This window comes from Macaca fascicularis, chromosome 19 (assembly GCF_037993035.2).
Source record: "Macaca fascicularis isolate 582-1 chromosome 19, T2T-MFA8v1.1".
NCBI classification, from domain to species: Eukaryota; Metazoa; Chordata; class Mammalia; order Primates; family Cercopithecidae; genus Macaca; species Macaca fascicularis.
The window spans coordinates 45,936,415-45,947,732 of NC_088393.1; the positions used below are offsets into that span (position 1 = coordinate 45,936,415).

The 11,318-nt window shown below is 53.1% G+C and overlaps 1 protein-coding gene across 5 annotated transcripts; it reads right to left on the reverse strand.

Moving 5' to 3' along the window:
* Positions 1 to 405: 405 nt before the first annotated feature.
* RINL (Ras and Rab interactor like) lies at positions 406 to 11,235 on the reverse strand. Of its 5 annotated transcripts, XM_015441436.4 has the most exons (13): positions 11,194 to 11,235; positions 9,631 to 9,719; positions 9,268 to 9,427; positions 6,804 to 6,906; positions 4,419 to 4,491; positions 4,268 to 4,332; positions 3,699 to 3,848; positions 3,369 to 3,613; positions 3,191 to 3,272; positions 2,568 to 2,885; positions 2,175 to 2,306; positions 1,849 to 2,012; positions 406 to 1,768 (listed from the first exon to the last, which is right to left on the reverse strand). In XM_015441436.4, the coding sequence occupies exons 2-13, from the start codon at positions 9,678 to 9,680 to the stop codon at positions 1,706 to 1,708; spliced, it is 1,605 nt and encodes a 534-aa protein (XP_015296922.3). In that variant the 5' UTR covers positions 9,681 to 9,719; positions 11,194 to 11,235; the 3' UTR covers positions 406 to 1,705. The 5 variants fall into 5 exon arrangements, with proteins under 5 accessions (XP_015296922.3, XP_015296925.3, XP_015296921.3 ...); XM_015441439.4 differs by having other exon boundaries at positions 3,191 to 3,613; positions 9,268 to 9,345; XM_015441435.4 differs by having other exon boundaries at positions 3,191 to 3,613.
* Positions 11,236 to 11,318: the final 83 nt, after the last annotated feature.

Sequence of the window (11,318 nt, forward strand, 5' to 3'; positions counted from 1 at the left end):
AACCTCATGTAGCTAGTGCGCACTTGAAATGTGACTAGTCCACACTGTCATGTGATTAAGTGCAAAATGCACAGTAAATTTCAAAGCTTTAGCACGCACACATACAAACATACAAAGGTTTAAATATCTCAGTAACTTTTTAATATGGATACATGTTGAAGTGATAATATTTGGGATACACTGTGTTAAATCAAATATATTATTATTAATGTTAACTTCATTTGTTTTTTTTTTGTTTTTTGTTTTTTTTTTTTAAGATGGAGTTTCACTCTTGTTGCCCAGGCTGGAGTGCAATGGCGGGATCCCGGCTCACCACAACCTCCGCCCCCCGGGTTCAAACGATTCTCCTGCCTTAGCCTCCCAAGCAGCTGGGATTACAGGTGTGAGCCACCATGCCCGGCTAAATTTGTTTTTTTTTTTTTTTTTTTGAGACAGAGTCTCGCTTAGTCGCCCAGGCTGGAGTGCAATGGCGCGATCTCGGCTCACTGCAAGCTCCGCCTCCCGGGTTCACGCCATTCTCCTGCCTCAGCCTCCCGAGTAGCTGGGACTACAGGCGCCCGCCGCCTCGCCCGGCTAATTTTTTGCATTTTTAGTAGAGACGGGGTTTCACCGTGTTAGCCAGGATGGTCTCGATCTCCTGACCTTGTGATCTGCCCGCCTCGGCCTCCCAAAGTGCTGGGATTACAGGCGTGAGCCACCGCGCCCGGCCTAAATTTGTATTTTTAGTAGAGACGGGGTTTTTCTGTGTTTGTCAGGCTGGTCTCGAACTCCCGACCTCAGGTGATCTGCCGCTTCGGCCTCCCAAAGTGCTGGGTTTATAGGCGTGAGCCACCATGCCCGGCCTCACTTGTTTGTTTTTACTTTTTAAAATTGTAGTTACTATGAACAATGAAATAAATAAATATATGGTATGTTAGCGAGTGATACATTCTTTGGGAAAAACCATCAGGACTGGGCATGGTGGCTCGCACCAATAATCTCAGCACTTTGGGAGGCCGAGATGGGAGGATTGCTTGAGATTAGGAGTTTGAGACCAGCCTGGCAACAAAGAGAGACCCCATCTTTATAAAAAATTTTAAAACTTAGACAGGTATGGTGGTAGGTGCCTGTAGTCTCAGCTACTTGGTAGGCACAGGCAGGTGGATTGCTGGAGCCAGGAGGTTAAGGCTGCAGTGAGCTGAGATCATGCCACTGCACTCCAGCCTGGGTGACAGAGAGAGACCTTCTTTCAAAACAAAACAAAACCCCTGTTCCTCAAGCAAGATGCCAGATGTACCTGGGTCAGTCCAGACTCCTGACCCATGTGGTTTAGGAGCAGCAAGGAGGAGGGAGGGGTCCCAGGAAAAGGGAACAGCCTTCCTCTGGGCCTTTGCACTGGCTCATCCTGCTTCCAGAATGCTCTTCCTAATATCCATTCTGCTCCTCCCCTCCCCTCCTTCAGGCCTTTCTGCAGATGTCACCTCAGTGAGGCTTTCTCTGATACCCCTGTCTAAAACTGCAAAGCCTCCTGAGTAGCTGGTACCACAGGAGTACACCACCACGCCCTGCTAATTTTTGTTTATTCTTTTGGTAGAGTTGGGGGGTCCCACTATTTTGCCCAGGCTGGTCTCAAACTCCTGGGCTCAAGCGATCCTCCCACCTTGGCCTCCCAAAATGTTGGGATTACAGGCAGGAACGGAGGGATGTGCGGAGCGGTGTGAAACCCCTAATCGTCATTGGTCCCTGGCACAGTCTCTTCTGCCCATGGCTCCTTAAAGGGCAGGCTGGCCTGTGGGGAGAGGCGGGAGCTGGGTCAGAAAGGCGTCAGGTCTCACCCTCCCTTCTACTCGCAGCCAGATGGGCAGTCACCTGGGCTCTAGGATGATCCTTTCTGTGCAGAGTCCGCCTGCGGTGCCACTGGTGCAGGGAGGCGCGGGCCTCGGAGCTGAGCCCCCGGGGAGCACGGTCTGTTTCGGGCTGGTAGTGGGCAATGTGGTGCAGCGCCCCAAACCACGTGGTCAGGTAGTACCCAGCTGGGGACAGAAAGGGAGGTCAACTCGGCCCTCTAGGCTTCCCTGGTCGCCTCAAATACCCCTACAGTTTGCCTGCCGTTCCTCCTGCTGCGGGGGGAGGCTGTTTGGGATCCCGGAGGTACTGGATCGTTGGGTTCCAGCATTCTGGAGTTAGGGGCTCACCCTCTCCCCGCAGCTCGTCTGGATCTAAGAGCTCCATAAGAAACTCCACATCCAGCTGTGTCTCCCCAATATCCGGGCTCCAGATGAGTTCCTCAGTCAGCGCCGGCAGGAAGGCGTCGGCCCCCAAGGGATCTGGGAAAGCCCGAGGAAAGATCCTGAGATGGATGCGGGTGCGCAGACACCTTCCATCTGATCCCCAGGACCGTGAGGGCTGGCTGCTCCTCCACCTTATCGGGCATGACAACGCCTCCTACCAGAATCCCCAGGACCGCGTAGACGACTCCCACCAGTGCTGCCCCCTCCCTCGAAGTGCGCCTGCATACTCGCTTGCTGTCTGGTTCCCCCAACCCTCAAGGTGCTCCCCACTACGCTAGATGTTGACCCCTCCCTTACCTTGGTTCTCGCCCCGAGCCAGGCCCGTGTAGACATCTCTGCACACCTCCAACAGAAGCGCCACCTTGCGGCGCGGGGCGCAGGCAGCGTGCAGATGTGCAAGGCGCTCGTGGATGCGACTCCGCAAGGCGGGGGCGGGGCTCTGCCCCTCCGGCCCCGCCCCCTGTGCTCCCGGAGGCCCCGCCCCCGCCCGCAGGGCTGTTTGTCGCCGCCGCAGCAGTCGCAGCTCTGGTGCTCGGAGTGTGCGGAGTCGCGTCCACAGGGCCGGCTTCAGGGGCGCCAACACCGCCTGGCACACGGCCATCTCCAGCGCGGGGCCTGCGGGGGGTGGGGGACGGGTGAGCACAGGGCTGCCAAGTTGCCCCACGCCCACCTATGGAATCCACTCACCCTGGCACACTGCCACCCCTGCCTAGCTATGATCCCCCGTGAGTGCAGACATGGGTGTGAACACATGTGGAAGAGTGAGCCTGGGTGTGAACTTGCGCGCACATGTGGGCGATAGAAGGCGTGGGATGTGTAGGAAGGGCATGTGGGTGCAGAGGGAAACGTCTGGGCGCCGATGGAGAGGACGAAGTTGCACACTAGAACCCGTGGGGGCTCCCTTCCCGTCCTCCCATTACCTGGATCCTCGTCCTTCTTGGGGACCCCAGGACCCCTGCTCCCAAAGACAGCCCTGATGTAGGAGTCCTTTGCCAGGTGATCCTGGAGGTCAGTAAGGAGGTGCCGCACATCCTGAAGCAGCTCCGTGGCCGGGTCCCCAGACCCGTGGGGACCCCCAGAATCTGAGGCGATGCGCACCCGAAGGCTTCGGTACTGCCTGGCCACGTAGCTGCTCCGGGCCCTGACCAGAGACTGGATGTGAATGGTGAGCACTTCCTCCGGGCTTTCCTCTTCAGGGTCGTCCTCCCTTCCTTCCTCCCTTCCTTCAGGGTCTTCTTCCTCCTCCTCCAGGAGGCTGTCGAGAGCCGGCCCAGGATGGTCCACTTCCGGGCTGAGCGGGCCTTTTACCCAGGAGACCCCGTGAGGTGCAGGGTTCCTGGGGGCTGGAAGTGAGGAGGGGGTTCGGTCCCCTAGAACAGGGCAGCAGCTCCCTCCTCCCTCAGAGGTCCAGGGCCCTGCCCAGCTAACCTGGATCATGTCTCTGCGCAGCCTCTGACTCTGTTTCTTGAGGGGTCTGCTCCCTCCCCCAGCCTCTGTGGGTCTCCAGGTAGAGCTGGTTCACAATGCAAAGCACCTTCCCTGGGGTGTCCTGTTGGACCCTGCCAATCTGCAGAGGATCTGAGGCCAGCAGAAGTGAGAAGGTGTCCTAGGTATTCAAGGGACCAACTCTGGTCCCTTCAAGGCACCAGGAGACTTACTTCCCAGCTTCACTGCTGGAGGTGCTGAGGCTTAGCTCATGGCCCCTCCTCAGTCACACCCAGGAGTCCAAGTCCCCAGTCGCCTTCTCACTTAGACCCAGGAATCCGGTCCCCCTAGTTCCTTCCACCTCCAATCCTCTCCTCTGTTAGGACCTAGGAATACAGGCCCCCATCCCCTCTTCCCTCTGGGACTACAAAGTCCAGACCCCGAGCTCTCTCTAGCCCCCAGTTCTATATTCCCCTCCAACCCAGTAGTCTGGGCCCCAAAGCCCCATTCATTCCCTTGGAGCAAGGAAATTGGCAGGTTGGCTGTGCCCTCTTTAGAGAACCATGCCTCACCTGTGTGTTCATCTCTGGGCCCTAGGGTGGGAGGGGGCAAGAGCAGGGTTCTGGGCAGAATGTCCCTGAGAATAGAGAGGTGGGAGCCCCAGTGTCAGTGGGGTGTCTTAGGGAAGGGTCCCCCTTAGTGCTTCAGATGGGTGACCTGTACCTGCTAGCTGATAGAAAGGCCAGGAGATGGGGTAGGTCTGGCATGCAGAGGTTGGAGGATTCCAGGGACACACCTGGGGTGGGGGAGGAAGAAGAAGAAAGTAAACTTGAGTGGTGGCTGTCTTCTGTCCCCTGGGATGCTCTTGCTCCCCCATTCCTTCAGAATCCCCCCAGGGACCTTCAGAACAGGGAAGCTCCCACTCCTTGGAGTCCCCATCTTTACTCTTGCATACCACTTATGCCACCAACAAGGATTCATTCATTAGACAAACACTTACTGAGCCCTTAGTCATTTCCAGGCACTGGAGATACAGTTATCAAAAGACAGACAAGTTCACTGCCTTCCTGTAGCTTACCTTCTAGTGGGGGGCGGAGGGGGAAAAGGCAGAATATAAATGAGTAAACAGTCAGGGCACGGTGGCTCACGCCTGTAATTCCAACACTTGGGGAAGCCGAGGTGGGCGGATCACCTGAGGTCAGGAGTTTGAGACCAGCCTGGCCAACATGGCGAAACCCCGTCTCTACTAAAAATACAAAAATTAGCCGGGCATGGTGGTGGGCGCCTGTAATCCCAGATACTTGGGAGCCTGAGGCAGGAGAATTGCTTGAACCCGGGAAGTGGAGGTTGAAGTGAGCTGAGATTGAGCCATTACACTCCAGTCTGGACAACAAAAGTGAGACTCTTATCTCAATAAATAAATAAATAAACAAAATGTTAAAAAATGAGTAAACAAAGTGGATATTGTATTGAGTGCTATGAAGGAAATGGAGTGATTAAAAGTGACCAGGAGGCCAGGTGTGGTGACTCATGCCTGTAATCCCATCACTTTGGGAGGCTGAGGTGGGTGGATCACTTGAGGTCCAGAGTTCAAGACCAGCCTGGCTAACATGGCAAAACCCATCTCTATTAAAAATACAAAAAACCAGGGGGTGGCGGCCTAGGGGAGGGATAGCATTAGGAGAAATGCCTAATGTAGATGACGGGTTGATGGGTGCAGCAAACCACCATGGCACCTGCATACCTATGTAACAAACCTGCACGTTCTGCACATGTATCCCAGAACTTACAGTATGATAAAAAATAAATAAATAAAAATAAAAATAAACAAAAAAATTAGTCGTATGTGGTGGCGTGCACCTGTAATCCCAGCTACTTGGGAGGCTGAGGCATGAGAATTGCTTGAACCTGGGAGGTAGAGGTGGCAATGAGTGGAGATTGGGCCACTGCACTCCAGCCTGAGCGACAGAGTGAGACTGTCTAAAAAAAGAAAAAGAAAAAGTGACCAAGGGACCATCTTTTAACTATGATGGTCAAGAAAGGTTACATTTCTGCAGAGGCCTGGAGGATGGAGACTAAACCAGCCCCTTCAGGGAAAGCATTCATACAGGAAGAACCCAAGCAGAGGTCCTGAAGCTGGAACACACTTAGCATGCTAAAGACACACAGAGGGCCGGGCGCAGTGGCTCACGCCTGTAATCTCAGCACTTTGGGAGACTGAGGTGGGCAGATCACAAGGTCAGGAGATTGAGACCACGGTGAAACCATGTCTCTACTAAAAATACAGAAAAAAAAAAAAAAAAAAATTAGCCGGGCGTGGTGGCGGGCGCCTGTAGTCCATGCTACTCAGGAGGCTGAGGCAGGAGAATAGCGTGAACCTGGGAGGTGGAGCTTGCAGTGAGCCGAGATCGCGCCACTGCACTCCAGCCTGGGGGACAGAGCAAGACTCCGTCTCAAAAAAGAAAAAGACACACAGAGGGGAACAGTGTGTCTCGGGTGGAGTGAATAAGGGGTAATAGATGGAGAGACAGGCAGGAACTACATCACACAGCACCTTATAGATCATGACAAGGAGTTTGCATTTGTATCTAAGGGTGTTGCATGTTCTTTGCGGGATTTGGGGCGGGGTGTATAACATCTAATTAATATTGAAAAATACCTTGGGCTCAGAATGGATTGCGGGAAGGAAAGGGAGATAGGATTAGAAATATTCATCAGATATTTTGGAAGCAAAGCTGACAGGTGTTTTTGTTTTGTTTTGTGTTTTGGCAGGGTTTCCCTCTGTTGCCAAGGCTGGAGGGCAGTGGTGTGATCTTGGCTCGTGGCAACCTCCGCCTCCTGGGTTCAAGCTATTCTCGTGCCTCAGCCTCCCAAGAAGCTGGGATTACAGTCGCGCGTCGCCAAGCCTGGCTAATTTTTGTATTTTTTGTAGAGATGGGGGTTTTGCTGTGTTGGCCAGGCTGGTCTCAACATCCTGGCCTCAGGTGATCCACCCGCTTTGACCTCCCAAAGTGTTGGGATTACAAGCGTGAGCCACCGCGCCGATCCAGCTGACAGTTCTTAGTGATCAATTGACTCTGGGCTAGAGACTCAGGGGAGGTGCCTTACCTCTGGCAATCTTCTGGATCTGGTAGCTGTTGACTTCTCCTGGTAATAGTCCTGTCCTCAACACCAGGACCTGGCTGGGGTCATGTCCTATGACCAAGAAACTCTGGGGATAGAGATAAAGGCCGGCGTGACAAAGGTGCGCACAGATATCTGTCACTTTTGCCTGACTAGCATCCATTTCCCTTATTTTGGGTTCCACACCCCAAATTTCCTTTAGGGGAACACTTTCCCTACTGTCAGTCCATGTGGATGGGGCTGACTTCCCCCAAGCCCCAAGGGTGGGCCCATGACCTGATCTAGCCAATAGGAGGACGGTGCTCTCGGCCCACTGTTTGGTTCAGAGACGGTCATGTGACTCAAGTTCAGCCAGTGGACATCTTCCACAGGATTTTTTTTTTCTTTTTTCTTTCTGTTTTTGAGATGGAGTCTCGCTCTGTTGCCCAGGCTGGAGTGCAGTGGCACAGTCTCTGCCCACTGCAAACTCCCGCCTCCTGGATTCAAGCGATTCTTCTGCCTCAGCCTCCCAACTAGCCGGGATTACAGCACCTGCCACCATGCCCGGCTAATTTTTGTATTTTTAGCAGAGACAGGGTTTCACCACGTTGGCCAGGCTAGTCTTGAACTCCTGACCTCAAGTGATCTGCCCTCCTCGGCCTCTTATAGTGCTGGGATAATAGGCGTGAGCCACTGCATGCCGGAGCTCTTTTGGAAAGAGTTCATCTGTTACACTGGTGTTGCTAAACTGGTGGGAGACAGGTCTGAGCTGGGAAGGGCAATACCCTCCTGAGGAGGAAGCTGTGGTAGCCCCTGTTTGCTGTCCCCTCAAATCTATTCCACATTCGCTGCAGAATTCCTTGTTCATGGCATTAATATACCCAGCCATGAGTATGACTGATATATGGATTATGATTGCTATAGGTGGTGGTTCTTAGCTCTGGCTGTGTACGTCCCAAGAGAGCTGTTAAAAAATATTGCTACAGCCAGGCACGGTGGTTCACGCCTGTAATCCCAGCACTTTGGGAGGCCGGGGCGGGTGGATCATCTGAGGTCGGGAGTTCGAGACCACCCCGGCCAACGTGGTGAATCCCGGTCTCTACTAAAAATACAAAAATTAGCCGGTGTTAATGGTGGGCACCTATAATCCCAGCTACTCGGGAGGCTGAGGCCGGAGAATCGCTTGAACCTGGGAGGCAGAGGTTGCAGTGAGCCAATATCGTGCTGCTGCACTCCAGCCTGGGTGACAGAGGGAGACTCCATCTCAAAAAATAAATAAATACATAAAACATATATAAAAATTTTAAAAAATATTGCTACCTGGGCCCCATCCTTTTTTTTTTTTTTTTAAATAGAGACAGGGCCTTGCTGTGTTGCCCAGGCTGGTCTTGAACTCCTAGGCTTAAGCGATCCTCCCACCTCAGCCTCCCAAAGTGATGGGATTACAGGCATGAGTCACCGCACCCGGCCAGCCATCTATATTTTCTGAATCAGTTGTGAAAACCTTTATTTTGGCCGGGCACGGTGGCTCACACCTGTAATCCCAGCACTTTGGGAGGCCAAGGTTGGTAGATCACCTGACATCTGGAGTTCAAGACCAGCCTGGCCAATATGGTGAAAACCCATCTCTATTAAAAATACAAAAAATTAGCTGGGCGTTGTGGCAGGTGCCTGTAATCCCAGCTACTCAGGAGGCTAAGGCAGGAGAATCGTTTGAACCCTGGAGGCGGAAGTTACAGTGAGCCGAGATCATGCCATTGCACTCTGGCCTGGGCAACGAGAGTGAAACTCTCAAAATTAAAAAAAAAAAAAAAAAAAAAAAAAAAAAGAAAACCTTTATTTTTCCTGTAAAATAAACAGATGCAAGTGGTGCCTCCGTGCTTCCGGCCTGGAATGCACACAGGTGCTTGGGCCTGGGGCAGCCCCAGGGCAGGTGTGAGGGAAGTCCAAGAGAATTATAGTTATGCTGGCCTTGATGTCACTGAGCTGCTGATCTAAAGCCAGCAGCCACCGTTTTGGTTATGTTAGGAAGATAAATTCCTATTTGTTTAAGCCACTGTAGGACAGGTGTTTGTTATTTTCTGTCCCAAATACCCAAAATTCCCCACAGTTGAAAGCAAAGCCAAGAAATGGGATGAAGAGAAATTTCTAAGTGTTCTGAAGTTCAGCATCCAGACCTTCTTAAAACTACATTTTTTTTTTTTTTTTTAAACAGGGTCTTGCTCCATCACCCAGGCTGGAGTGCAGTGGCATGATCTCAGCTCACTGCAGCCTTGACCTCCTGAGCTCAAATGATCCTCCCACCTCAGCCTCCTGAGTAGCTAGGACTGCAGGCATGAGCCATTACACCTGGCAATGAATAGCCTTTTTGGTTTGCCCAATTTGTGTCGTGTTTGTTGCTAGTAACCAGCAGAGTCCTAATCTAGGGTGTCATGGGGGTCAGGACGGGCCCCCAGCTGTGAGTACTCACCCCCATTGGCCACAGCCCCACGAGGGCCTCCGCATCCTGGATATCCAGCTCTGGCACATGCCATACCCCCGATGTTCTCTGCAGGCGAAGAAGTGGCTCTAGGGTGCTGAGGACCCCTAGAGGGGTCCTGTCTGCTTTTTTCACCTGTGGTGGGACCAGCCTGGGATGGACAGTGTCCAGGGGGTCAGGGGTCAGAGGTGGGCAGTGGGACATTGAGGTGAGGTCAAAGGTATAGGAAGGGGCAGGCCCAGGACAGAGGCTCAGAGATGCGATTCAGGGTTCTGTAGTGAGGGAGGTTTTGGATGGAAAGGGTTTCTAGATGTAGTGGAAGGAGGGCATAGCCTCAGCCCCAGTAGCCCTCACCTCTCCCCCTCTGTGGGGACTTCAGGTGCCTTGTCCTCTGGCTGGGCCATCCTCAGGATGCAGGAAACCAGTGAGTCATGACCTGGCCTCTGGCAGGGAGAAAGGTAAGACTCAGGGAGAAGGCTGCTCCAGCCCCCCGGTCATGTTCAAGGTATTTACAATCAATATGGCAGAGACCCCGACCAGTCAGAATGGACCCCAGAGGCCGCTTGCTGTGGCAGGGGTTAATTCTTTATTTTTGAGACGGAGTCTCACTGTATTGCCCAGGCTGGAGTGCAGTGGCACAATCTCAGCTCACTGTAACCTCTGCCTCCTCGGTTCAAGCGATTCTCGTGCCTCAGCCTCCCGAGTAGTTGGGAATACAGGCGCGCACCACCACGCCTGGGTAATTTTTGTATTTTTTAGTAGAGACAAGGTTTCGCCATGTTACCCCAGCTGGTCTCAAACTCCTGACCTCAAATGATCGCCTCACCTCAGCCACCCAAAGTGCTGAGATTACAGGCGTGAGCCACCACGCCTGGCTGGCAGGGGTTAATTCTTTAGTACTGGATGGTGGGGAATCTGGGGGTCCCAGGAGACAGACCAGTGTGTCTTGTGGTGCGGGGAGACGACTCAAAACAATAGCTCTTTACTAGGTGGTAGGAAATATTTTTAAGATTTTAACAGCCATGGCAGCTGTGTGAATGTGGACCAGCCCTTGGCAAAACCCAGTCAGTGCCTGGAAAAGTTCTTGGCCCACAGTAGGCAGTCCATATATCCGGAAAGGTAGTAACATCCCCTCTTCCTCCCTTCCCACACCATGGAGGGGCCGCTGAATCTCTTCCCCAGTGTTTTATTATGAAAAATTTCAGACATAGAGAAAAGCTGAAAGAAGCATACGGGAAACATCCATATGTCCACTCCTGAGATTCTACCATGAATATTTTACTCATCTTGCTTTATCACACATCTGTTCCTCTATCTCTCCATCCACCCATCAGGCCCCAGCTCCTAACCAGGTACAGAGTCCTATGTAGGTTATCATTTTGGGGTGGCACTTGTCCCTGCAGCAGTCCCAGGAGCAGGAGGCCTGGGTCTGGGGAGGACCCTTCCTTTCTTCCTTCCTTCCTTCCTTCCTTCCTTCCTTCCTTCCTTCCTTCCTTCCATCCATCCATCCATCCATCCAATATTTATTGAATACAGGCTGGAATTAGGTGCCTGTGCCCTAGAGAGAGGGCGATGAACAGGACAGGCTCCTCCCCTCAGGGCCTGCCATTCTTGTTTGGGACAGGTATAGCGTATGAATAATAAGCAGCTAAACAAATACATTAGCCCATTGACCAGAAGCCCAGGGTGCTATTAGGAGGGAGGGAGGTGGGGGAGGGAGGCGCAGGTGCCCTGCCCAGGCAAGAGCAGGAAGGAGGGGAGGGGAGGGGAGAGGGAGGCAGATGCCTGCTTGGGTACCGTGGCAGGGGAGGAGGCTGTGGGCAGTGCATGGCAGGGGTGGTTCAGGGCAGCTGCCTCATACCAAAGGAAGGCAGCAGGGGCTGAAGATGCCAGATGCTCGGTCCCCGGGGGCCCTACCTGTTCTCGGAGGAGAGGCCTGCAGTAGCAGGAAGTGGAGAGAGGAAGCTGGGCAGGCAGGGGGAAGAGGCGGGGCTGGGGCATCTGAAGTCAACTTTCCTCCCTCTTTCTGGGGCCTCAGGCCT